Genomic DNA, 27159 nt, shown 5'->3' with positions numbered 1-27159 from the left:
GGGAAGCCTGCTTCTCCCTCTGCCTGCTGCTCCCCCTACTTGTGAGCGTTCTTTCTCTCTCTCTCTTGCTCTCTGACAAATAAATAAAACCCTTTAAATAAATAAAATCCTAAAATAGTTTTTAAAAAACAGTCTTACTATATGCTATCTACAGGAACCCATCTTTTTTTTCCCCAGTTTTTCATCTAATTATTTATTTAAGTAACCTATACACCCAATGCAGAGCTGGAACTCACCACCCTGAGATCAATCAAGAGTCACAGGCTCTTCCGAATGAGCCTGCCAGGCACCACAGCAAGAAATCTATTTTTTAAAAAAATAGGTAGGGGTACCTGAGTGGCTCAGTCAGTTAGTGTCTGCCTTCAGCTCGAGTCATAATTTCAAGGTCCTGGTCCACAATAGCCAAACTATGGAAAGAGCCTAGATGTGTCCATCAACACATGAATGGATAAACAAGATGTGGTGTACACACACACAGGAATATTATGCAGCCATCAAAAAATGAAATCTTGCCATTTGCAAGGATGCAGATGGAACTAGAGAGTATTATGCTAAGCGAAATAAGTCAATCACAGAAAGACAGTTATCATATGATCTCACTGATATGAGGAATTTGAGAAAGGAGATGGAGGATCATAGGGGAAGGAAGGGAAAATGAAACAAGATGAAACCAGAGAGAGAGACAAAATATAAAAGACTCTTAATCTCGGGAAAACAACTGAGAGTTGCTGGAGTGGAGTGGGAGGGATGGAGTGTCTGGGTGATAGACACTGGAAAGGGTATGTGCTATAGTGAGTGCTGTGAATTGTGTTAAGACTGATGAATCACGGACCTGTACCACTGAAATAAATAATACATTATACGTTAAAAATAATAATAATAATTTCAGGTTCCTGGCTGGGATCAAGACCTGTGTGGGGCTCCCTGCTCAATGGAAAGTCGGCTTCCCCTTCTGCCCCTCCCTACTGTTCATATGCTCTTTCCTCTCTCTCTCTCAATTAAAATCTTTAAAAAATTAAAAATTAAAGTTAAATTTCTTTTTAAAGTAGGTAAAAAGGGCACCTGCTTAAGCACCCAACTCTGTTTTGGCTCAGGTCATGATCTTAGGGTCCTGAGATCAAGCCCCACATGCTCTGTGTTCAGAGCTAGTCTGCTTAAGACTCTCCCTCAGCTCCTCTCCCCATGTCCTCTCTTCCTCCCTCCCTCCCTCTCTCTTCCTAAAAATAAATAAATCTTTTCTTTTTTAATATTTTATTTATTTGCGAGAGCATGGGGCAGGGGACAGAGGCAGAGGGAGAAGCAGACTCCCTGGTAAACAGGGAGCCCGAAGTAAGGCTCAGTCCCAGGACCACAGGACCACGACCCAAGCTGAAGGCAGCCATTCAACCAACTGAACCACCCAGGCACCCCAATAAACAAAATCTTTAAAAAAAAAAAAGGTAAAAAACTTGATAGACTGGGGGACTTGGGTGGCTCAGTGTTCAGCTCAGGTCTTGATCTCAGGGTCCTGGGATAGAGCCCCCGCACGGGGCTCTCTGCTTGGCAGGAACCCTGCTTCCCCCTCCCCCTCTGCCTGCCTTTCTGCCTACTTGTGATCTCTCTCTGTGTCCAACAAATAAATAAAATCTTTAAAAAAAAAAAACAGACAGTCACAAAGATATGTGAATGGCTAAAAACACACGAACGGGTAGAAATATGCAAAAAGGTAAGTGCCACCGCCAGTTACGCGGTCAGTGTAAATTAAAAGTATAATGAGATACCGTTAGCAATTCTGGTTAAACCCACTAGAATGGATAAAAGTGAAGACTGGCAAAATGCACATGTAAACAAGGATGTGGGCAACCTAAACTCTAATACAAAGCTAGTTAAGAGTATAAAGTGGTACAACATTTAAAAGAAAATAGTTTGACAGTCTCTTACAAATTTAAACATACACATTATCTAATTTTATTCTTAGGTATGGTGTAGAATGAAACATACATCTACTCAAAGACATAAACAAATGATCATAGCAGCTTTATTCAGAATAGCCCAAATCTAAAAAGAACCCAAACATCTACCAACATGAGAACAGACCTTTTTTTAAAGATTTTATTTATTTATTTGACAGAGAGAGAGGAGAGAGATTACAAGTAGGCAGAGAGGGAGGGAGAAGCAGGCTCCCCGCCAAGCAGAGACCCCGATGCAGGGCTCGATCCCAGGACCCTGTGATCGCAACCTGAGCCAAAGGCAGACGCTTCACGCACTGAGCCACCAGGCGCCCCAAGAACAGATTTTTAAATACTGTAATATGTTCACATAATGGAATATTCTCAGAAATAAAAATAATCAACCACTGATACATGCAACATGGCTGAAGCTAAAAATCATTTTGCTGAGGGGCGCTTGGCTGGCTCAGTCCGTCGGTTGAGGGACCAGCTGAGCAACCGACTCTTGGTTTTAGCTCAGATGGTGATCTCAGGGTGATGAGATGGGGCAGAGACCATGCAGAGTCTGCTAAGGACTCTTTCTCTGGTTCCTTCTGCCCATCCCCCCCAATAAATAAATCTATAAACAAATAATCATTTTGCTGAGTAAGAGAAGTCTGACATCAAAGAGCTGTGTATATGATGTGTAAATATTTTATTCCATTTAAGTTCAGAAACAGGAAAAAATAATCTACAATGATAGAAATCAGAACAGTTGCCTAGAATGAGTCTGGAAAAAGACAACAAAGAATATTTTACGGTGATATTCTAGTGCCTTGACTGGGGAGGAGGAAACACAGGTGGATACATTTGTTAAAATTTATTGCACTGTGTACCCTTGAGTACACACTGTGTACCCTTGCACTGTGTACCCTTCACTCTATGTAAATTACAGCCCAATTTAAAAAAAAATTCCAGCAAAGGCCTTCCATATTTTGTACAGCTCAAGCACAGCAGCAGGCAAGCATTTTCTAAAAAGGGCCAGAAAGTAAATATTTTAGGCTTCGTGGTCATATGATAACTGCTTCAACTATTCAATTCTACCATTCTATTGTGAAAGTCACCAGACAATATGGAATTAGCATGGCTCGGTTCCAACAAAATTATTTACAAAACAGGTGGCAAGCTGGATTTGGTCCACAGCCTGGAGTTTGCTAAGCTCTGGTCAAGCAAATAAAAAATGAATCTTCAAAATTAATTTAAATTTGTTATATTGCTCTCTCCTTTATACTGACAGGGCGGTACTTATTAGAAGCCAATTTTAGTCCACTAAACCTGAGTTTTTCTATACTCATCTAATCATTTAAAATAGGAAGATTACTCAGAAAACATATGGAGTATCATCATTTTAAAAAGATCAGGTTTTAGGGGAGCGGGTGCCTGTCGGATAAGTGGCCAATTCTTGATTTCGACTCAGGTCATGATCTCTCCATCCTGAGACTGAGCAGCATCAGCCTCCCAGCTCAGCAGAGAGTCGGCTTCTCTCCCTCCTCCTCTGGTCTCCCCCTTCCCCAGCTCAAGAGAGAGAGAGAGAGAGAAGAAATAGAGAGAGAATGAGCAGGGGAAGAGGGAGAGGGAGAAGCAGACTCACTGCTGGGGAGCCCAACAGGGAGTTCAATCTCAAAACCCTGAAGACCATGACCTGGGTGAGCCAAAGTCAGACTCAATGGCCTGAGACACCCAGGTGCCCAAAAATCATTTGCTTTAATAACGATTATAGTACTTTGGGAAAATAACCAAAAATACGGGAAATACTTGAGTTTCAGATAAACTAGTTAGTAAATAAAATATAAGCTGTAAATTTAAAATATACTTAGGTACACACACAAAAAGCTATGTTACCCACAATGCTGACAGTCTGATTTATCCAGTATAATAAAAAAAATTTTTTTTAAGATTTTATTTATTCATTCTTGAGAAACAGAGAGGCAGAGGCAGAGGGAGAAACAGGCTCCCTGTTTCAGGGAGCCCAATGCAGGACTCGATCCCAGGACCCTGGGATTAAGACCCAAGCTAAAGGCAGATCCTTTAACCAACTGAGCCACCCAGACACTCTGGTATAATAAAGTTCTTGACATATTTTCATTATCAGTCATCTCTAAAAATAATGCAGCTTTCTTCCCCTAAAATAAAATATTTCATATTTAAGGATATGTTTAATTCTTTAAAAATGAAATGCATATTTTTCTGAATCCGGGAAAGCAGCTTATGAACCATAACCTGAAATCCACTTTTGCCACTGGCTGAAACTATTTGTTGTATTGTCATATTCAGATAACAAACAGAGGAAGGTAACGGACATTCCTTTTTTTTTTTTTTTTTTTTTTTTTTAAGTAACTGACATTCTTAAAGGACTTATTTAAATTTGCTTATTTTGGTTTATGTAATCTAGATGAATTATGAGCCTTATCAGCCTATTACCTGGTAACTAAACTCCCTGGATGGGATCCAAGAAAGAAGGAGAACTATCTTAAGAAAAATATTCTATATAATGAGTAATTTATTGCCATTTCCAATATTTAAGTCTATAAAAATATAGAATGCCTAGTGAAACAACTAAGTCAGCTGATCTCTTCAGAGCAGGATGTGATCTTTGTTTTCAAAGTGCTTGCTACTTAACAGGTAGTAAGAAATCAAAATCATGTATTCAAACCTGGTTGCCATGTCTAATCTTTTTCTTTTATTTATCGTTAAGATATATTTTCCCCCATAATAAAAAAGCCATAATATCCCTTCAAGCATAATGTCTCTACTCAAAAATGGTTAAGTTTTTTAAATGTCTCATGTATTCATTTATGCCAGATAAACTTTAGAATCGCAAATCACATTTCAGCTAAAACCAAACAACATTCACTGTTTTTTATTTTTGAAGATTTTACTTATTTATTTGAGAGAGAGAGAGACAGAGACAGAGTGAGAGAGCATGAGAGGGGAGGTCAGAGGGAGAAGCAGACTCCCCATAGAGCTGGGAGCCTGATGTGGGACTCGATCCCAGGACTCTAGCATCATGACCTGAGCTGAAGGCAGTCACTTAACCAACTGAGCCGCCTAGGCACCCCAACATTCACTTTAGATATCCTTTCCCTCACAGGTACCTATAGAGTCACCAAAAGTGGTCCTAGATATGAGCCTGCAGTTTCTAATCTCTTAGTGTCATTCCCAAAAGAGAAAGTAACTTACGTATCTGTGAAAAAAAAAAAAAAAAAAAAAAGAAAAGAAAAGCATATCTCACTAAAGAGATTCCTTCATTTATTTTCAATTCATAAAATATGTTCAAAGTTTGCCAAAGCAAGCTAACTCCACCCAACCTCAAAAGACAGTATAAGCAGTGGTTCCCTATTATGTTAATGTTAAGAATCCTATTGTTAGTTTCATATGGTATTATGCTTATTTTTTATGGTATTTTAAGAATAAGAGCACCGCCACCACATCCAGTAACTGCAAATGTGGAAGTGCTGAAATTGCTAGAAGTGCAAGAAGAGATGAAGAAGAGATACAGGAAGACAGAAAGTGGTGAAACAACCTTATACAAAATACATATAATATAAACACAAATTATTTATTTTTGTTTTCTGAAGTAATCCAAACCATAAGTGGCATCTAGAACTAGATTCCTAACTCGGGTACATCAAATATCAAATTGCTAAAGGAAACCTTAACACACCCGTTTATATTTTAAAAGCCTCATATTGGTGAATATTGTTTACTTGATTTGTATTTTAGAATTCAATAAATGAGAAAACTGATAAAACTAATGTGACTTAGAAGAGTTATTACTGTAAAATATTAATTATCCAGATCTCCTGTTCACTTTCTAGACAGAACCCTTATTACTGACAGCTAGTTATATTTAAAAAAAAAAAAAAAAAAAAAGTCAGGCTTTGGAACCAGGAAGACATGGGTTTGAACTCTGGTGCATAACACCTTGAAAACAAACTCTCTGCACCTATTTTTACATCTCTAAAATGGGAATTTGGGGCACCTGGGTGGCTCAGTGCATTAAGCCTCTGCCTTCGGCTCAGGTCATGATCTCAGGGTCCTGGGATCCAGTCCCGCATCGGGCTCTCTGCTCAGCAGGGAGCCTGCTTCCTCCTCTCTCTCTGCCTGCCTGTCTACCTACTTGTGATCTCTATCTGTCAAATAAATAAATAAAATATTTAAATAAAATAAAATAAAATGGGAATTTATTGGGGTGCTTGGGTGGCTCAGTCGTTAAGCATCTGCCTTCAGCTCAGGCCATGATCCCAGGGTCCTGGGATAGAGTCCCACATCAGAATCCCTGCTCAGCAGAAAGCCTGCTTCTCCCTCTCCCACTCCCCCTACTCGTGTTCCCTCTCTCGCTTTGTCTCTCTGTCAAATAAGTAAAATCTTTAAAATAAAATAAAATGGGAATTTTTAATACCTACCTTGAAAAACTATCATAATTAGTGAAATATGTGTAAAGCAGCTGACACATACTAGGAATTGAAGAAACTTTAGCTGCTATTACTATTTTATTTCTCATAAATACAACCAAGAGAAAATAGAAGAACAAACATGATAGGGAAATACAGTCTAGACTACATCTAACTCGTAAAACAAAACAAAATCAAATAAATGAACTCTGATAATTCAAGTAAAAACTTTGTAAAAAGTAAAAGTAAAGTATTTTGTAAGAAAGTAAAAGTAACTTTGGGCTAACTTTCATTTTAGTCATACAAGATAATGTTGTATGTAAAATCCAAAATCTATATAATTATGTAAAATCCAAAATCAGCTACAGATCCACTTATTTTGGGGCTAGATAAAAATGAAAGATTATTATCACACAGTAAAACATAATTTTATGAACAGATGAGATGATTATCACCACTGGGGAAAAAAAATGCCAAAACAAAGATTTTAAAAAGCTTATGAAAGGATAGTAAAAGAGTCCTACCTTTAAACCGACTGCTATAAGATCTGTAACAACACTGTATGGAAAAAGTAAAAAGAGAAAATGGGAAACAAAGTTAGAGAACAAGTTTTTCAAAGACAGAGATAATAAGATTAAAGAAAAAAAGGAAAAGCATTATAATAATAAAAATTAATAAAAATAAGAATGTGATGAATTGTGAAATGTTAATACAAAGGAAAGTGATGGGACAGTCTAGCAGAGTATAAAGCAAAGCTTCAACCACAATTTAAGAAATAAAAAGTAAGTCCAATTCTTTTAGCATTTATTAAAATACAGCTGCTTCAATAAAATGACTAACATGTGTTTATCTATTTACCTCTATTTAACAAATCCAAATCAAAACTTAAAATTGCCAAAGTTCATTCTTTTAAATCACTGGTCTGAATTACCGTGTTTTAAAACTTTAAATAAAACAAAACTAGTTGAGTGGCTTTTACAGAAATAGAAGGTATCTTGCAAATTTCCATTTACCACCCAAAACAGCTCACCAAAATACAACTAAGATAGTCTCTCAGAACTAAAATAAATGCAAATATTAAATTTCAGACCTGAAAATTTTCAAGATGTGCTTTTTATTTTTTCTTTTTTTAAAAGATCTGCTTTTTAAAAAAACTCTACCACATCAAAACTGTGTTTAAGTATAAATTATCTCAGGAGGAAATGAACACGTACACACACACACACACACACACACACACGACAGTTGGGATTTGAGGAAGAACTAGAAAGATATATTGACTGGTGGATTGATATTTCTTTTTGAACTATCTAAAATAATGAAAAAGGATCTTTTCAGGCTGTGGGAAAATGCAGAAAGTTAGTTAGCCTCCAGAAAGCAGTCACTGGGTTCAAAACCACATCCCTTAACCCCAAGGTGTAAAAACTCCTATAAAGTTCTCCAAACAGAAATCCATCTTTTCTCACACCAAAACAATCTTCAATTACAGTCTGCCTTCATATCTCCTAAAAGAAAGCTCTAACTAAATTCTATATATTGTTAATATCCTATAATGCCATTACTTAATAAAAGTAAAAAAAAATTATGAATCTGGATTGTTCAATGATGCAAATTTGTTTTAAACAATAACCATGTAAAAAAATAAACAATAACCATGTCGATTTTTAATTTTTTCTTATAGACTCTGGAAACTTGCAATTCATTTGTCTGAAATTTAAATGCGACAAATAACACTGCACAGAAAATAAGACTGTATAGGTCCTGGACTTAATTTCCAGAATGTCTCACTGCCCCACGTATACAAACCAAAAGACTCATTCCTAGCTTTAAAGCCACATATAGGGTGAAGAGTTATTAAACTATCCAAAAGAGTAAGTTTGCACTTCTCAGTTACCCAAGAGTTTAATAGCCAAGATGCATAAGTGGAGTCTTTTGTCATCACTATCACACTATCCATTTTCCAATACAAAAAAGCTAGCCTGCTTCCATGGCTCAAGTCAAACTGTCTAACCACAACGCACTACACACAGTGAGACGCTAATTTCACAATCTTTCTGAACTGAAATGTTGGCATAACCACACAAATTAAAGCAGCAAAACTTTGCACACATATAAAGTGTAACCGAAGCAGGTGATGTGAAATGAGTTCTCAACAATGTCCTCAGAAAACTTTCAATTAAACAACGAATACCGCTTCAATTAAATTAAAACAAAATATAGAACATCACAACCATCAGTGAAATCTAAAACCGCACTCTAAAATCTGCAGCAGAGTGCAATTAGCATTCAAATGAGTTAATCCAAATATCATACAGACTTAACGTTATGAAAGTAGATAAAAGAAGTCTAACGAAGGCAAAAATTGTTGGAAGATTCCATTGTCTTTACACAGCATGGCAACAGTCATCAACTCTATGGTAACATGTACAAGGCTTTTACTGTTTACGCAAGTTCTACATATTCTACAACCAGGGGGGTTACAGATATGTTGTCCTCAAAAGCAAGTAAAAGGCCAAACAAAAACTCAAATATATAATGAGAATGAATAGTGGATTTGCAAGCTCTAACAGAGCAGGAGATATTTTTTAAATCTTGATATGCACATGCTACAATTAATACACGAAGATCCTAATCTAGTCGTTTCTTTGAATATTACATTATCTATCAGGTTCCACGCCATATCCCTGGGTTCTCAGCGAAATTTTTCTATCCGTGAATCCAGAATATTTTTATTTTGGCCACGGACCTCATTCACTTTCAGAGCGTCTGAACGCTCCCGAAAATTGCAGAAATTCACGAAGTTTCTTTTGGGGGTATGTGGGGGCTGCGGTCCACGATCACCAGGTCCAGACGCCCGGTATACAGAGGTCTTAGCACAGCTCGCAGACCTGGTCCGGAGACCTCGGCGGGTTCCCCCGCACGTCTACACGCCGCGGGGGGCCCTGGCTTCGGGACCAGGTCGCCGCCCAGACGTGCCCCGACGCGTGCACTCGCCGTCTGCCTCTCCGCGGCCACTCGCCTCCCCACCAGGGGAAGCGCCAACGCTCGCCCCACCTCACCGGTAAACAGCAACTCCCCAAGCGGGAGGACGCCCGCCCCGAGCGCCGCCTCCGCCTCCCCCAGCGCAGCGCACCATTTTCTGAGAGGAAGTGTCGGCAGGCCCGGCCGGGCTCCCCGGACTCTGCGCGCGGAGGGCGGACCCCGGCACCCCGCGGCTGCACCCGGCTTTCCTCCGCTTCCGGGTGTGAGGATATGAAGGGGCGGACATTACGGGGGCGCCCCAGCCGGGGGAGAAGAGGGGGCGGCGGACCGCCCCTCCGCGATTCCGGGCGCCCGGAAGCCCCGCCGTCGGACTCGGCCGGGGTCGCTCCCCCGGCCGCCGGCGCAGCGCCCGGCTCTCCGGCCGTGGCGCGTCCGGCCGAGAGCCGAAAGGAAGCGGGGCAACCGCAGCCCCGCACAACCGCTGCGCCCTCGAGTACTTACCCATCCATGGCCCAGACAGACGAGCGCACGGTGCGGGGACTGACGGGTTCACCGCGAGCGGAGGGCGGAGGCGGCGGCAGCCGGGTGGCTCCGGGGACGGACAAGCGGCGCCTCTCCGGAGCCCCGCCGGCTAGGAGGTGGAGGAGAGTGGGAAACAGGGGCGGAGACCAGGGACGCTCCCGCCACAGCCGCGCCCCCGCCTTCCCCACCCCGCAAGCGCGTCCCCGCCTCGCCTCGCCCCGCCCCCTAGGGGTCGACGCCCTCCCTCTGCCCCGCCCCCAGCCGGCCTCCCGCTCGGCTCCAGGGCGCCCTCTTCCTGCCGTCGCCCTAAGACTCCGCCTCCCGGCCTCTCTCCCCAGCGCGTGCTCGCGCATCGCCCCCGCTTCCCTAATGCCTTCACGGGAGCGCGCTCCTTGTGCTTCCCGCTCAGTCGCCCCGCCCGCCCACCGGCGGGCCCCGCCGGCTTTCCGGCCGCTCTGCCTCGGGCTGCTGGGCTCGGACACCTCCGTCTCCTCGTGGGAAGAGCGTTGGAGACCCGGCTCTGGAATGTACGTAGGAGTGTCTCGCCGGGACCCGAAAACCGCCGTGGATTGGTGGCGGGGGTGGCTGGACCCCAAGCACGGAGGCCCGGTGGGGGCCGTGGTCTTCGAAGCCCCGGGCCCTGCAAACCGGGGAAGCCCCGGCTGGGGATGCGGGCTGCCACGAACTCCCGCCAGTACGAGGCCCGCGGGTCGTCCGCCGGGTCCTGGGAGCCGACTGCTGAGACTAGCTCCCGCCCGATAGGTGTGGTTGAGATTTAAATGAATGAAAGAGATTGCCCGAACTTGAGAACCTCTCAGTTGAGAACAGTTTTAGTCTCTGAGTACTTTTCGACCCTACAGTCTGGGTTTGAATTCATATGAAACATGCGTTGCACAATCGGAATGGTCACTATGTTGCCAGGATCTTATACAGTTTTTTCATATGCCTCCATGTAAAGAAACAAACAAATCGTATGAAGGAGTGATTATTCCCCTTTTTTCAGATGAAAATGTAGACACTATTAGAGTGATGACAGTGATTCACTAATACAGAGATTATGGTTTCACAGCCACTAGAGCCCCTTACTCTCCTCTGAGCAAAATTATTATATATAATTAATATATAATATAATATATATATATATTATATAATATATAATATAATTAAAACTCGCTTGTTTGCCCATTTGTATTCTGTCTAGTTCTGAAATTCCGTGATTTTTCAATTCACAGATCATCAAAACTAAACGCTGTCCTCGACCAAATACCTACTGGGAAGAGAGGTATTTCCAGCCATCACATTTGCGAAGCGAGTAACAAGACGTTTCAATCATCATCTATCCTGGCTAGTGTATCCTGCTTTTAAATAAGTAGGCGCTACTAAAACGACTTAAACTGTTTATTCATCCATCATTAAGTCATTATTTATTGTTTACTATGTGCCAGGCACTACAGGGATAACCCAAAAAATCAGGTTCCAGCTTTCATGGTTGAATGGATTCCTGGATGGCTCTATTATTTATTGGCAAAAAAAAAAACCCAATTTTCAGATAGCTCATTTTTTGAGGACCTTATTTTTAAAGAACTGTATCTAACTTCAGTCCGTCTTTACAAAAGATGAAATATATTTTGTATGTTAAGTCTAAGTATTAGGTTGCAGTTGTAAACATTGCCACCCCACATTGCCAGATGGATGTTAAAAATATGAGCAAGTCCTTGATGCAATCTTTATATTGTTTTGAGGATATAGTCTGTTGATGAAATTTCCTTAATTTTATTTTTTTTAGCTACAGAAGTAACAAACATATGTGCTTCTTTTGGGAAATTGAAATAATATTAAATATTAAACACTTAGGATTATATTTCTTCACAACCTGCCCCCTGCCATGATAACCAATGCATCAATTCTGTGAGCATGTTTCTAGACCCCCACCATTTTTATTTGCTCTTTTTATTTAAAAACTCTAGAGATTTTTTTCGTATCTGTACTTTCCATCTATCTAATTCGGCTTTTTTTACATTTCTTTTCTCTTTGTAAATACATTTTTTTCTTTTCAATTTTTTATTTAAATTCTAGTTAATATACAGCGCAATATTAGTTTCAGGAGTAACATTCAGTGGTTCATCACTTACAGCGCCCAGTGCTCATCATAACAAGTGCCCTGCTTAATATCCATCCCCCATCTGGCTCATCCCCCACCCACATCCATTCATCAACCCTCAGTTTGCTTGCACTGGTTAAGAGTCTCTTGTGGGTTTTTTCCCCTCCATCCTTTTTCCCCCTTCCATATGTTCTTCTGTTTGTTTCTTAAATTCCACAAATGAGTGAAATCATGGTATTTGTCTTTCTCTATCTGACTTATTTTGCTTAGCATAATACACACTAGCTCCATCCCTGTCATTGCAACTTAATTCATTTTAATACTGCATAGTATATCATAATTTCACACACTACAATTTTTTAACCTTTTTCAAAATAGTGGAAATTTACATTGTTTCTAATTATTCAAAGTAACAATATTGCAAAGAACATCATATATGTATGAGCATCTTTGCACACGTTTATTTCTGATGAATTCATTCCTAGAAGCAGAATTGCAGAACAAAGGGTATACGCATTTTCAAGTTTGATTAATATTGTCAATATGATTCCCAAAAGGATGTACCAGTTTACATTTTCTTTATTTAAAAAACAAAAGTTGGGGCACCTGGGTGGCTCAGTGGGTTAAAGCCTCTGCCTTCAGCTCAGGTCATGATCTCAGGGTCCTGGAATCAAGCCCCCCATCGAGCCCCGCATCAGGCTCTCTGCTCAGCAGGGAGCCTGCTTCCTCATCTCTCTCTCTCTGCCTGCCTCTCTGCCTACTTGTGATCTCTATCAAATAAATAAATAAAATCCTAAAAATAAAAAAAAATAAAAAAACAAAAAGTTTTCTTTCTCATAGCCCCATGCCTTAAGTTCAGTAGTAAAATATAAATGTGAAGTCAACCTGAAACTCACTGTCCATATTACTAACAATAACTCTGAAAAGTCTCCAATGTAAAGATAGTGTACCTGATTAAATGAAAAAAACTGAAAAAAGAAAGAAAGAAAGAAAGAAAGAAACTGTGACATTTCCTAAATACTTAACATCCCATTTTGCAACAGAAGGCTAGATAGAAGGAAACAGCTCACAACGGAAAGCAAGGTAAAACCCTTCTGTTTCCATTGCCTCTTGGTCATAAGTTCAGAAGACTTTTCACTGATTTAGTTCCCTAGGTTTGTGAGTCCCTCTGAATCAAAACAGTGGACAGAATGGGAATTAGGTCTTCTAGGACCACTTTTAGAATCCTAGCTATTCCCATAGTCTATATGGCATGGGAAAACCATGGCCTTCGATAATCTTAGCAAAAGTTTCTGAGTTTGCAGAATGATGGGATATCATCCACATGACTTAGCTTGTCATGAGAACTTTATGTTCTATATAGTAGCTTTTTGCTGGTGGAGAGAATAACATGTTCTCAATTTGCTAAATGCTCCATTCTTTTGAAAAGTAAGCAGTTACAATAACTTAATTTATAAATTTTCTAAGATTTTACTTCTTTGTGTTTTTGTTCTGATTTGTCTAAGAAATTCCCCTGAAATACCTTCACTGAGAACAAACACACACACACACACACACAAACACTATTACTGTCTGGACAAAATGTAACCTTGGAACATTTTGCTGTAAGGCATTCCAGTATGCAATGATAGTTAATATTTAACTAATATTACCTATTGATGTTTACAGGTAAGGCTTCCTAAGACATACAATACAAAGATGCCAGTATAGGTCAGAAATAAGATCAGCCATTAGGTTAATCTGGAAGGTAGACATTTTAATAAAGACAAATGACAAAATTATAATATGATAAAGACAAAAATTATAATCATTAACATGTATTCCTTAAAATTGAAACATCTGAAATTGTACTGAGGGGAAAAATGCTAAACTTAAAATGTTATATATTGTATGATCCCATTCATGTATAATATCCTCAAAATGAAAAAAAATACAGAGATGGAGAACAGATTAGGAACAGGGTGAGAGGGTATAGGAAGACAAGAGGAGGGATGTGATTATAGTGGAGTAGCAAGGGGATGTTTGTAGTGATATGATAGTTTTGTTATCTTGATTATAGGAATGGTTATACAAGTCTTCACCTGATAAAATTACACAGAATTTTAGAAACACACAAGTTCATATAACACTGGCAAAATCTGGGGGCAACATTTGTGGATGTTTCTGATGTCAATTTCCTGGTTTTGCTATACGGGGCACCTGGGTGGCTCAGTGGGTTAAAGCATCTGCCTTTGGCTCGGGTCATGATCCCAGGGTCCTGGGATCAAGCCCTGCATTGGGCTCTCTGCTCTGTGGGGAGCCTGCTTCCTCCTCTCTCTCTGCCTACTTGTGATCTCTGTCTGTCAAATAAATAAATAAAATCTTTAAAATTTTTTTTTCCTGGTTTTGTTTTAGATAAGATGTTACCATTGTAGGAAAGCAGGTAAGAGTACACAGGACCTCTTTGTACAGCCTTTTAAACTTAATATGAATCTATAATTATTTCAAAATAAAAGAAATCTTGCAGAATGTTCCCTTAACACTTGTTATTTTCCAATAGTTAATCAAAGCAAACTTCAAAAGCTTTAGAAAACTGTGTGGGAGGGGCACCTGGGTGGCTCAGTGGGTTGAGCCTCTGCCTTAGGCTCAGGTCATGGTCTCAGGGTCCAGTGATCGAGCTTCGCATAGGGCTCTCTGTTCAGCGGGGGTGCCTGCTTCCCACCCCCATCCCTGCCTGCCTCTCTGCCTGCTTGTGATCTCTCTCTGACAAAGAAAGAAAGAAAAAGAAAAGGAAAAGAAAGGAAACTGTGTGGGAGTATAATTCATATTTTTCAGACAGCATCACCTTGGTAATCAAACTGGGTTGTAATAGCTTACACACACTGAGTCTGACAGACTGCCCGATCTGTTGAATTATGAGCCCTACTTTAAAGTCCTATCTGAGGAGAGGGCTTGAAAGTGTCTCCTCCTGACCTCTCCACCACTATAAGTCGTGTCCATTCTCCTCAACCTGTGCCTGGCCCTGACATAATCATCTCAACATGATGGTCCTGACATGACCAATTGCCTGGTTCAGAGGACTCCACTGTTTGCATGGAAAGTGCTGTCACCTAACACTGTCCTCCAGCCCATGTCAAAGTTGCACTGAATTTTCCAGAGAACTTTCTGAAAAGGGGGGGATTCCTTTCCCCTTTTTGTCATACTGTATTACCAGGGTCCCATTGTCCCTCAAAGTTTTTAATAAAACAGCACTTTCCATTTCTATTCACAGAAAATCCTTTAGGATTTAGACATGAGTTTGTGGAGCTAGGCTAGAGAATCATCTAAATGATCATCACTCCAATGTTCCAAGTGTCATCATTCCCCTAAACACTGACATTTTGTCCTTAAAACTGGAGCACATGGCCATCCTGCTGTGTGCCACTCACTGTTAATTGACCATGTCTTCTCACAAGACTTTCAGTATCACGTAATTCCTGGCCAAGAAACAAAAGCAGAATCGTCCCATTCCCCAGTGGATCTGGATGAAAACTGGTAATATAATCAGGTACAACTCCAAGAGGAGGCACTAGAGGAGAACCAAGCTGGGTCTCTAAGGAGTCCCACATCACTTGATGACAAACCTAATTAGCACCATGTATTTAATTAAGCTACTTGAAGATCATGTGTTTTATTCTGTCACCCTGTAAACACCTTTCTGCCTGGCCAGTAGATACCATTTATCAGCAAAAGATTTTTCTGTTACTATAGCTCTGCACCAGTGGGTTGGTTTGGTAATAAACATGAGGCCTTAGAGCTTTAAAAAAAAAAAAAAAAAAAAAAAAAAAAAAAAAACTGGAGCACATGACTCCCTATCCTGAAGGTGGGTTCTTAAACTAGGAGATTCCTTGGCCCCACTTAGAAGTAGGTATCTTGAAACAGAGGTCAATATGCCCCTTCAGATACATTTAAGTATATTTGTTCCTGTTTATATTCAAGCTGAGACCCCCCAACTCCCACAAAAAGAATTCCATTCACCAAATTTAGTTATCAAATAACTAAGAAAAGGACACTGAGTTAAGTAGAGGAATACCTCTGCCTACTGAATAAAATAAATAATAGTGTGTCATGTGATCTAGAGCCAGATTTCCTCATTTAGAATCTTAAAATCTTCACGAAGTCTGGTAGCATTGCATTGCACTGGCCCAGCTCCTAGTAGAGCCAAATTTCCCAGCCATTGCCATCCAATGTGGGATGCTCCAGGAGGAGAAGCTTTCTCAGTACCAGCAGTTTAAAGATTTTTTCAGTGATGAATTCTTGTGGCTACCAACACTTCAGCTGAGGTGTGGACATTAAGCTGGTGAACATTGCTTTTAACAATGGCATGCCTGAGGATTCCAACACCTGCCTGCATTATGTGGTCAAAGCAAGCCACTTTGGTACCATGGACGTGGCCGTCACGTTTGTGTCAGATGAGAAGGACGCAGAGATCCTAAATTATGTGCAGGATCGCTTCGAGATCAAGATTAGTGAGCTGCCTGTAGGATAGACATCTCCTCAAACAACTAACAGACGCAGTACAGGACTAGCCTACCCATTCTGGAATGTGCAGTCTGTCGCTCTTCAAGAGACAACACCAGGTATGGGGGTGAAAAGGAGACACCGCTGCCACCTATCCCCAATCCTCGCCCAATGGCTTCTCTCTTGCATTACCACCACTCCTAAACTCCTATTTCCTGACTTGTGTATTAAGTTTCTAACACATTATAGACCAGCACTTGCTAAAAGTATAAACCTGGATAAGTTACTTAACCTCTCTATGCTTCAGTTTCTTTTTTTTTTTTTTAAGATTTTGTTTATTTATTTGTCAGAGAGAGAGCAAGCGAGAGAGCGAGCACAAGCAGAGTGGAAGGCAGAGTCAGAGGAAGAAGCAGGCTCCCTGCGGAGCAAGGAGCCCAATGTGGGACTCGATCCCAGGACTCTGGGATCATGACCTGAGCTGCTTAACCAACTGAGCCACCCAGGTGTCCCTATGCTTCAGCTTCTTGAACTGTAAAGAAGGGATAATGGTAGTACTTACAGATTTAGGGGAAGGTTTAAAATGATGTTTGGCCTATGGTAATGCTCAATATGTTTACAGTTATTAATAATTATTACTTTGTAATGCTATTATGGGCTTACAAAGCGGCAGAATTCCTGGAGAATATAATTTGAGAATCATTTATTTATCATTTTATCATTTAGTGTGGGCAGTGGAATGGTCCTGGTCTCTAAACTGTTATTAGTCCCTAAGAAGAAAAATACAGAATGAGAAAAAATGTCTGAGAACTCACAGAAATTTGACAGAGAAATATTATTTCTATTGAATCTAATAATTTAAAAAATTGGATTAATATTCTGTCTTTTTTTTGTTTCAATTTTTAGTCAATTTTATTATGGCTTTATGAAAGTCTTACTCCACAAAGGATTGGAAGCTTTTTGAGAAAAATGGTCCTTCACCACAATTTTAGAAGCACTAATCCATTATTTCTCAGTTATATGGATCCATTTTTTTAAAAAGTTTCAATTTTTCATTTTCTTATTTTATAAGTAATATATGAATGTGCTGTCTACTTGAGTGTTTTTTTTTTAACTTTTACTGTGAAAATTTCAAACATACAAATAAATGGAAGTAGTTTAATGACCCCTAACTACCAATCACTGGTCATTTTAAATCACTGAAAATTTTAAAATATTATCAGTATAGATCACGAATGCTCAAACTTTAATAGGCATCAGAATCCCTTGGAGGACTTGTTAAACAGAAATTGATTATTTCTGATTCAGGGATGGGGCTGAAAAATTTGAATTTCTAGCAGATTCCTACTAAAGTTTGCCTAAGAGGCAAGCTTTGAGAATCACTGATGTAAAGGGGCGAGATTTTTCTGCAATCCCTATGCCAAGCATTGGACCCCTTAGCCTAAAGCAGGTGTTTCTTGCTAAACACAAATGGGTAGAATATTCCTAGTAACTCCTCTCTTCTAACCTGAGCTCACAGAATATATGTTTTCAGACTTACCCTTAAGGTATCCATTTCTTGAGAACTGATCATGGATTTTTGCCCTTGCTCCTCTTTATATTCTTGCTTCTTTTTTCCTTTTTCTCATAAGTAACCCAAGTAAGTGTCTATAAAGTTTTCTTTCACTTGTTTTCCGATATAGGTGATACTCAGAATATCTAGTTACTGGTACTAAATGGGCACCACCTATTTGAGACAGATGTTCTTTTTTATTTTTTTTAAAGATTTTATTTATTTATTTGACAGAGAGAAATCACAAGTAGATGGAGAGGCAGGCAGAGAGAGAGGGAAGCAGGCTCCCCGCTGAGCAGAGAGCCCGATTCGGGACTCGATCCTAAGACCCTGGGATCATGACCTGAGCCGAAGGCAGCGGCTTAACCCACTGAGCCACCCAGGCGCCCCTCGAGACAAATGTTCTTAACTAGTAAAACCAAACTCTTGTATATTAGCTAAATATTTGAATGGCTATAACTTTGCTACAGAAGGCTATGTGACAATGACTCAATTGCATCATGTAACTTTCTATATACCTTCATTTTTTAACATGCCATGATATCATTTGTCCACTGTCTGAATCAAATTCGTCACCTACATACCAAGCCTCTCTGTTCTTTTCTCATTAGCCCAGCACAGTTAAAAGTGACACTAATGGATGAGGAATCAAATGTAAGTACAAATGTAGACACTAAATTTACATGACAGAACTTGGTTGTAAGATAGTTAACCACACAACTGCCCGGCTAGCTCAGTGGGTAGAGCATAAGATAGTTAACCACATGATCTAGAGTATAATTACCTAACATTTTAGATATATAAACAACAAATGTGAAAAATTGAAACATTCTTGCAGAAAACCCTCAGACTTCCATCAATGTATTCAGAGGCCCATTTAAGAAACATTTTCCTTGGCGTGTCTGGGTGGCTCAGTGGGTTAAGCCTCTGCCTTCAGCTCAGGTCCTGATCTCAGGGTCCTGGGATTGAGCCCTCCGTCAGGCTCTCTGCTCAGCGGGAAGCCTGCTTCCCCACCCCCGCCTGCTTGTGATCTCTCTCTCTCTCTCTTTAAAAATAAAATCTTTAAAAAAAAAAAAGAAAAGAAAAGAAACATTTGCCTGGAGCAGTTTCTCAAACTTCAGTCATTCAATACCAATTCAATGATTCTTTCTCTGTCCATGAACCATATTTACTTTTGTTTACTTAACATTTTTCTTAAAATCACTTCACTTTTTTTACTTAATTTTTTTCAAAGGAAATTTTATATCTCTGTCCTAAATGGAAAGCCAGCATCTCTTGCCATAAGAGGCCATCATAAATAAAAAGATACAATGAAAACAGAAAATGTTATTAAATTCTAGCTAGTTACTATTATTTGGCTCTTAGCCAAAAGCCTATTTCTCTTTGGGTAAAAATTTTAGCAAGTATTGGTATAAAAGGCATACTAGGGACGCCTGGGTGGCTCAGTTGGTTAAGCAGCTGCCTTCGGCTCAGGTCATGATCCCAGCGTCCTGGGATCGAGTCCCACATCGGGCTCCTTGCTCTGCAGGGAGCCTGCTTCTCCCTATGACTCTGCCTTCCACTCTGTCTGCCTGTGCTCGCTCTCTCTCTCTCTCTGACAAATAAATAAATTTAAAAAAAAAAAAAAAAAAAAAAAAAAGGCATACTAGCACCAAAAGGAAAGCGCTTTTCTATTTCCAGCTTTATAAAAAATTCATCAGGTAGATATTGAATTTAATGTATCAAGTAGATTTTGATGGCTAATATATGATCGATCATAAGGTTATCATATGCTTTTTCTTTTTTATTTATCTTTTTTAAAAATTTATTATTTTAGAGAGAGAGAACAAAGAGGAGGGACAAAGGTTGAGGGAGAGAGAGGATCTCAAGCAGGCTTCCTATTGAGCACAGAGCGTGATGCAGGGCTTGATCTCACAACCCTGAGATCATGACCTAAGCTGAAATCAAGAGTTAGAAACTTAACTAACTGAGCCACCCAGGCACCCGTCTCCTTTTTTCATTTAATGAAAAGTTGTCATCAATTTTCTCATGTCAACACATTCTTGCATTCACAGAATAAAATATACTTTGTCAAGGTATTTTTAAATACATTAATATATTTGTTAATACTTTTATTACTGTTTTAATAACTCTTAATAAATGAAATTGCTTTAGAGTTTTTGTGATTGGTACAGTTTTAGTATCTGAATTATGGCAACTTCCTCTGGTAATTTAGAAGATCTAGTTTTAATTCCACAAGTGGTTATCTTTAGCTTTAAATAATATACTTAGGGGTGCCAGGGTAGCTCAGTGGATTAAAGCCTCAGCCTTCGGCTCAGGTCATGATCCCAGAGTCCTGGGATCGAGCCCTGCATCAGGCTCTCTGCTTGGCAGGGAGCCTGCTTCCCTTCCTCAGAAGCAAAAATGTTATTTATTGACTCCACTCTGAGAAATGAACAAATTAACCCTCACCCTAACTTTCATGACTCTTTCGTTATAGTCAGTTTTGTCAAAGTATTATCATTTTCACATTATGTAAAATTTCTATTAAGAATTATAACTGTCACATTAAACTGAATATTCATATCTATGTGAATTAATGTTCATTGATAGTTTTTTAATTAATCTTTCCATTAGCAGAATTATATCTTCAATAATCTTTTTAGAAGGTATCATGTTTCCTGAGTCCTTATGAATCTATTACTTGTCTACAGGAGGCCCTAAGATTTTAAAACTTTTAAAGTAAACTTTATTTTTTAGAGCAGTTTTAGGTTTACAAAAAACTGTGAAGACATTACAGAGTTCTTACAGTTCCAACACCTAGTTTTTGCTATTATTATCTTACATAGGAGGGTAGATTAGTCATAATTAAGGAACCAATACTGATACATTGTTATTAACTAAAGACCATACATTATTAAGATTTCCTTGGTTTTTACCTAATGTTTTTCTGCTTCAGGATTTGATCCAAGACACATTACATTTAGTCATCATGTTCTATTAGGCTGTGACAGTTTCTTAGACTTTCCTTGTTTTTGATGACCTTGAGAGTTTTGAGGAGTATTGCTCAGGTATTTTGTGCAATGTCCTCCAGCAGGGATTTGTCTGGTGTTTCTGGTTTGTTTATTTTTTATCATGGTTAGACTAGGGTTATAGGTTTTTGAGAGAGAGACCACAGAGATAAAGTGCCATTTTCACCATGCCATATCAAAGATCCATATTATTGGCGCACCTGACTGGCTCAGTCGTGGAGCATGTGACTCTCGATCTCAGAGTTCTAAGTTGGAGCCCCAAGTTGGGTGTAGAGATTACTTAACAACAAAATCTTAAAATCTTTAGGGGTGCCTGGGTGGCTCAGTTGGTTAAGCGTGCAACTCTGGTTTCAGCTCAGGTCATGATCTTAGGGTGGTGGGAACAAGCCCCACGTCAGGCTCCATATTTAGCGCAATCTGATTGGGATTCTCTCCCTTTCTCTCCCTCCCTGCACTCTTTTTTTCTCTCTTTCAAATAAATAAAATCTTAAAATATAAAATAAAATAAAATCTTTTTAAAAAGAACATGTAATACTAGCCAATAGGATTCAACAGTACATTAAAAAGATTATTCACCACGACCAAGTGGGATTTATTCCAGGGCTGCAAGGTTGGTTCAACATCCGCAAATCAGTCAATGTGATACAACACATCAATAAAAGAAAGAACAAGAACCATATGATACTCTCAATAGATGCTGAAAAAGCATTTGACAAAGTACAACATCCCTTCCTGATCAAAACTCTTCAAAGTGTAGGGATAGAGGGCACATACCTCAATATCATCAAAGCCATCTATGAAAAACCCACCGCAAATATCATTCTCAATGGAGAAAAACTGAAAGCTTTTCCGCTAAGGTCAGGAACACGGCAGGGATGTCCATTATCACCACTGCTATTCAACATCATACTAGAGGTCCTAGCCTCAGCAATCAGACAACAAAAGGAAATTAAAGGCATCCAAATCGGCAAAGAAGAAGTCAAATTATCACTCTTCGCAGATGATATGATACTATATGTGGAAAACCCAAAAGACTCCACTCCAAAACTGCTAGAACTTATACAGGAATTCAGTAAAGTGTCAGGATATAAAATCAATGCACAGAAATCAGTTGCATTTCTCTACACCAACAGCAAGACAGAAGAAAGAGATATTAAGGAGTCAATCCCATTTACAATTGCATCCAAAACCATAAGATACCTAGGAATAAACCTAACCAAAGAGACACAGAATCTATACTCAGAAAACTATAAAGTACTCATGAAAGAAATTGAGGAAGACACAAAGAAATGGAAAAATGTTCCATGCTCCTGGATTGGAAGAATAAATATTGTGAAAATGTCTATGCTACCTAAAGCAATCTACACATTTAATGCAATTCCTATCAAAGTACCATCCATCTTTTTCAAAGAAATGGAACAAATAATTCTAAAATTTATATGGAACCAGAAAAGACCTCGAATAGCCAAAGGGATATTGAAAAAGAAAGCCAACGTTGGTGGCATCACAATTCCGGACTTCAAGCTCTATTACAAAGCTGTCATCATCAAGACAGCATGGTACTGGCACAAAAACAGACACATAGATCAATGGAACAGAATAGAGAGCCCAGAAATAGACCCTCAAATCTATGGTCAACTAATCTTCGACAAAGCAGGAAAGAATGTCCAATGGAAAAAAGACAGCCTTTTCAATAAATGGTGCTGGGAAAATTGGACAGCCACATGCAGAAAAATGAAATTGGACCATTTCCTTACACCACACACAAAAATAGACTCAAAATGGATGAAGGATCTCAATGTACGAAAGGAATCCATCAAAATCCTTGAGGAGAACACGGGCAGCAACCTCTTCGACCTCTGCCGCAGCAACATCTTCCTAGGAACAACGCAAAAGGCAAGGGAAGCAAGGGAAAAAATGAACTACTGGGATTTCATCAAGATCAAAAGCTTTTGCACAGCAAAGGAAACAGTTAACAAAATCAAAAGACAACTGACAGAATGGGAGAAGATATTTGCAAACGACATATCAGATAAAGGACTAGTGTCCAGAATCTATAAAGAACTTAGCAAACTCAACACCCAAAGAACAAATAATCCAATCAAGAAATGGGCAGAGGACATGAACAGACATTTCTGCAAAGAAGACATCCAGATGGCCAACAGACACATGAAAAAGTGCTCCATATCACTCGGCATCAGGGAACTACAAATCAAAACCACAATGAGATATCACCTCACACCAGTCAGAATGGCTAAAATCAACAAGTCAGGAAATGACAGATGCTGGCGAGGATGCGGAGAAAGGGGAACCCTCCTACACTGTTGGTGGGAATGCAAGCTGGTGCAGCCACTCTGGAAAACAGCATGGAGGTTCCTCAAAATGTTGAAAATAGAACTGCCCTATGACCCAGCAATTGCACTACTGGGTATTTACCCTAAAGATACAAACGTAGTGATCCAAAGGGGCACGTGCACCCGAATGTTTATAGCAGCAATGTCCACAATAGCCAAACTATGGAAAGAACCTAGATGTCCATCAACAGATGAATGGATCAAGAAGATGTGGTATATATACACAATGGAATACTATGCAGCCATCAAAAGAAATGAAATCTTGCCATTTGCAACAACATGGATGGAACTAGAGCGTATCATGCTTAGCGAAATAAGTCAAGCAGAGAAAGACAACTATCATATGATCTCCCTGATATGAGGAAGTGGTGATGCAACATGGAGGCTTAAGTGGGTAGAAGAAGAATAAATGAAACAAGATGGGATTGGGAGGGAGACAAACCATAAGTGACTCTTAATCTCACAAAACAAACTGAGGGTTGCCAGGGGGAGGGGGTTTGGGAGAAGGGGGTGGGATTATGGACATTGGGGAGGGTATGTGATTTGGTGAGTGCTATGAAGTGTGTAAACCTGGTGATTCACAGACCTGTACCCCTGGGGATAAAAATATATGTTTATAAAAAATAAAAAATAAAAAGAACATGTATTATCAACATGACGTACCACAATTGATACTAACTTTGATCATTTAACTGAGACGTTGTCAGCTTTCTTAGCTGTGAAGTCATTCCACCCCTCCTTTCCTACTGAACTCTAGATGTCACTGTATACAGCCCGTACTTAAAGAATGGGAAGTTATTCACCTTCTTCAGGGGGCAATATTTACATAAACTACTTGGAATTCTTCTACATAGGAAATTTTGTTCTTTTTCCCCATTTATTTATTTACTCAATCATATAATTATATCAGTAAAGACTCAAATATTTACTTTGGTTACAACCACTTTATTTTGTTGCCCAGATTTTTCCAGCTTTAGCCATTGGGAGGTCTTTCAGTTGACTTCTATGCTCCTTTGACATACCTCCTTCAATGGGAGTCTTTTGGTTTTTGTTTTCATTTTTCAGCACTTCCTAGCTTTCTGCCACTATAAGATGTTCCAGGCTCATCTCATCTATTTCCTACTCTAGTTGAAGAATTGGTCATTTCTCCAAGGAATGCTGATTCTTTTTATTAGAGTAGAGTATTAGAAATCAAATCTAAGGGGCACCTGGCTGGTTGAGTCAGAAGAGCATGCAACTCTTGACCTTGGGGTTGTAAGTTTGAACTGCCACATTGGGTATAGAGATTACTTTAAATTTTAAAAAAGAAAACAAAGGAAATCTGATTTCTAGGTTCTCAATTCTATTGGTATTAAGATTGATTTTTTTAGTTTGGGAGTTTCACTCTAGAATGTTATAGGATTTTTATCTTCTAGTTCACTGTTTATTTACTCTGCTCAATTTATTTGGATCAACAGTTGCAGATGGGTCTGTTAACTGATCTCTTACTGTTAACTTTCCAGCTATCCCTCACTTTCCAGTTTCAGTTATAAGTCCGGAAACTGAGTTCTGGAAAATCAAAATGTATGCTACATTTTCTCTTCTTTGGTTCTACCTTCCTTGCTGTCTGAGAATGGATGCCAAGGTGGCCTTAATTTTTCCATGGTCCATCCATGTCCCTAGTGTTTATTTCTTCAAGTTTCAGATTACTGTTGGACCTTTAATAACTATCTCATTTACCTTATTAAAATGGCACTGAGTTGCTATTTAGAGGAAATGCTTATTAAATCTCACTTCCTTAATTTGGGTACAATGTGGAAGGTATTCTTCATAGTCTGTGGTAGGATTACGGCAGTTCCCTAGTTTCATTAAACGTGAAATTTTCCTCTCTGGTTTTGGTTCATTTCTGTTCACTTTCCTACAGTTCCCTCTCCCCTGGAAGTTATGTAACCATTAATGATTTTCATTTCACCAGCTCTTAACATGATTGTCCCTTACTTTATCTGTCCCTAACTGGTCAACTCACATGTGATTCACCTCAGCATTTTCAAAGAAGGAGGGAGGTGGAAAGAAATAGCAGTGAGTAGGGTAGCAGAGGAAAAGGGGCAACTCCCCTTTTTTTCTTCTTCTCCATAACCTGTTATTTACAACTCTTCTTCTCTGAACTGAAGTTAGTCTACTATACTGAGTTGATTTACCTTCCCTGCTTTCATATTCCATTTGTTTATAGATATGTGAAGTTGATACACATTACAGATGCCTATAATATTGTAAAAGTTTTTTAAAAAGATTTCATTTATTTATTTGACACAGAGAGAGAGAGAGCACAAGTGGGAAGAGCAGCAGGCAGAGGGAGAGGGAGAAGCAGGCTCTTCGCTGAGAAAAGAGCCTGATGCGGGGGCTCAATCCCAGGACCCTGGAATTATGACCTGAGCCCAAGGCAGCCACTTAACCAACTGAGCCACCCAGGTGCCCCAATATTGTAAAAGCTCTTACATGGGACAAATAGTCCCTCCTTAGGCATCTGAGGACATACACCAATAGGAATTATAAATTTTACTTTGCAACTAGAACAAGCCCTTTACTCTGGCCACTAATTCAAACCCTCTCTAAATTTTTTTGACATAACTGTTTAATGAAGAGCCAGATAGATTGTTTAGAGTATATTTTCTTTTTCTTCATTTGCCTTTTCTTGGAATATTAGCCTGTGCAAAAAGCAGATCATAGTCTATAAGGTCAGTAGAAAGGTTCCTGGGACACCAGACAACCGAATAGAGCTGTTGTTCTCCCTCCCCAATATATTTTAACTGCAGATAATCCCACAGGGTGCACAAGGCAAATGTTCAACCTTGAACAGGCAAACAAGCAAAAGGTCAGTAGCAGAAAAACAAAACAAAAGAACAATCTGGAACACTTCTCTATGAAGATATGCTATTTAGGTAACTGGAAAAGCAAATCTCCCCATCCCCTCCCCCACTCACAGAGGTGGAGGATTACTTCTATCAGAGGATGGTAAGTCCTCATATACCTTCGCATCTCCTGGAAGAGTGGGAGTGTGAGACTTTAATCAAGAATTTAATTTAGTAGAGGGAGATGGTAGGATGACACAAACAAGAATTTAATTTGGCAGAGTTAACACATTGGTAATTCCAAAGCTTGATCTTTGTGTATTAAAGTAGTGGCCTTAAGAGATAGATGGCTCAATTATGGCCTGATTCTTAAGGTAACTTTGAATGGGGTTTGTTTTAACTCGTTTTTTTAATGCCTTTTAGGCACAGTTTGAAAGCCTGAAGATAAAGAATTGATATTATTCTACAAAATAAAGTACTTTTTTTTTTTTTTAAGATTTTATTTACTTATTTGACAGACTGAGATCACAAGTCAACAGAGGCAGGCAGATAGAGAGAGGGGGAAGCAGGCTCCCTGCTGAGCAGAGAGCCAGATGTGGGGCTTGAGCCCAGGATCCTGGGATCAGGTCTTGAGCCCAGGATCCTGAGATCACGACCTGAGCCAAAGGCAGAGGCTTAACCCACTGAGCCACACAGGTGCCCCTAAAATACTATCTTTATAGTGAGCAGGTATGAAGCCATGTTGATTATAGAAGAGTCAAGTTTCTTTCTCACTTTACAAAGACTATGTATACTACTAGTAGAGTATTGTGTCACAGAATTAATGCCTGACTTTGGGAGATGTGGGTATGTTTGATACCAGGAAGAATTAGATGGAAATATCTCAAGAGAACTGGACTTAAAATACCCACACCCAACCCAGACTCTTTTGCTTAAGTCTTATTTTAAAAAAGAACGAATAATTCAGACTTG

General features: G+C 39.5%; 1 protein-coding gene and 1 pseudogene across 7 annotated transcripts in view; one reads left to right on the top strand and one right to left on the bottom strand.

Moving 5' to 3' along the window:
- The window catches only part of PTBP3 (polypyrimidine tract binding protein 3), a 140342-nt gene extending 130277 nt beyond the window's left edge, over positions 1 to 10065 (bottom strand). For 4 of the 7 annotated variants that reach the window (XR_009346597.1, XR_009346596.1, XM_059143259.1 and 1 more), the window contains exons 1-2: positions 9845 to 10065; positions 6886 to 6919 (exon numbers count right to left, since the gene is read on the bottom strand). Coding sequence is in view for 2 of the 7 variants with exons in the window: in XM_059143259.1 (XP_058999242.1) it covers positions 6886 to 6919; positions 9845 to 9852 (42 nt within the window). In the remaining 5 variants the exon portion in view is untranslated. The remainder of the gene's footprint in view (positions 1 to 6885; positions 6920 to 9844) is intronic. The other 3 variants (XM_059143261.1, XM_059143262.1, XM_059143263.1) reach the window with 2 other exon arrangements.
- Positions 10066 to 15385: 5320 nt separating this feature from the next.
- On the top strand, positions 15386 to 15541 carry LOC131812943 (large ribosomal subunit protein eL39-like; annotated as a pseudogene).
- Positions 15542 to 27159: the final 11618 nt, after the last annotated feature.

This window comes from Mustela lutreola, chromosome 12 (assembly GCF_030435805.1).
Source record: "Mustela lutreola isolate mMusLut2 chromosome 12, mMusLut2.pri, whole genome shotgun sequence".
Lineage (NCBI taxonomy): Eukaryota > Metazoa > Chordata > Mammalia > Carnivora > Mustelidae > Mustela > Mustela lutreola.
This window is presented reverse-complemented; position numbering and strand designations above follow the sequence as displayed.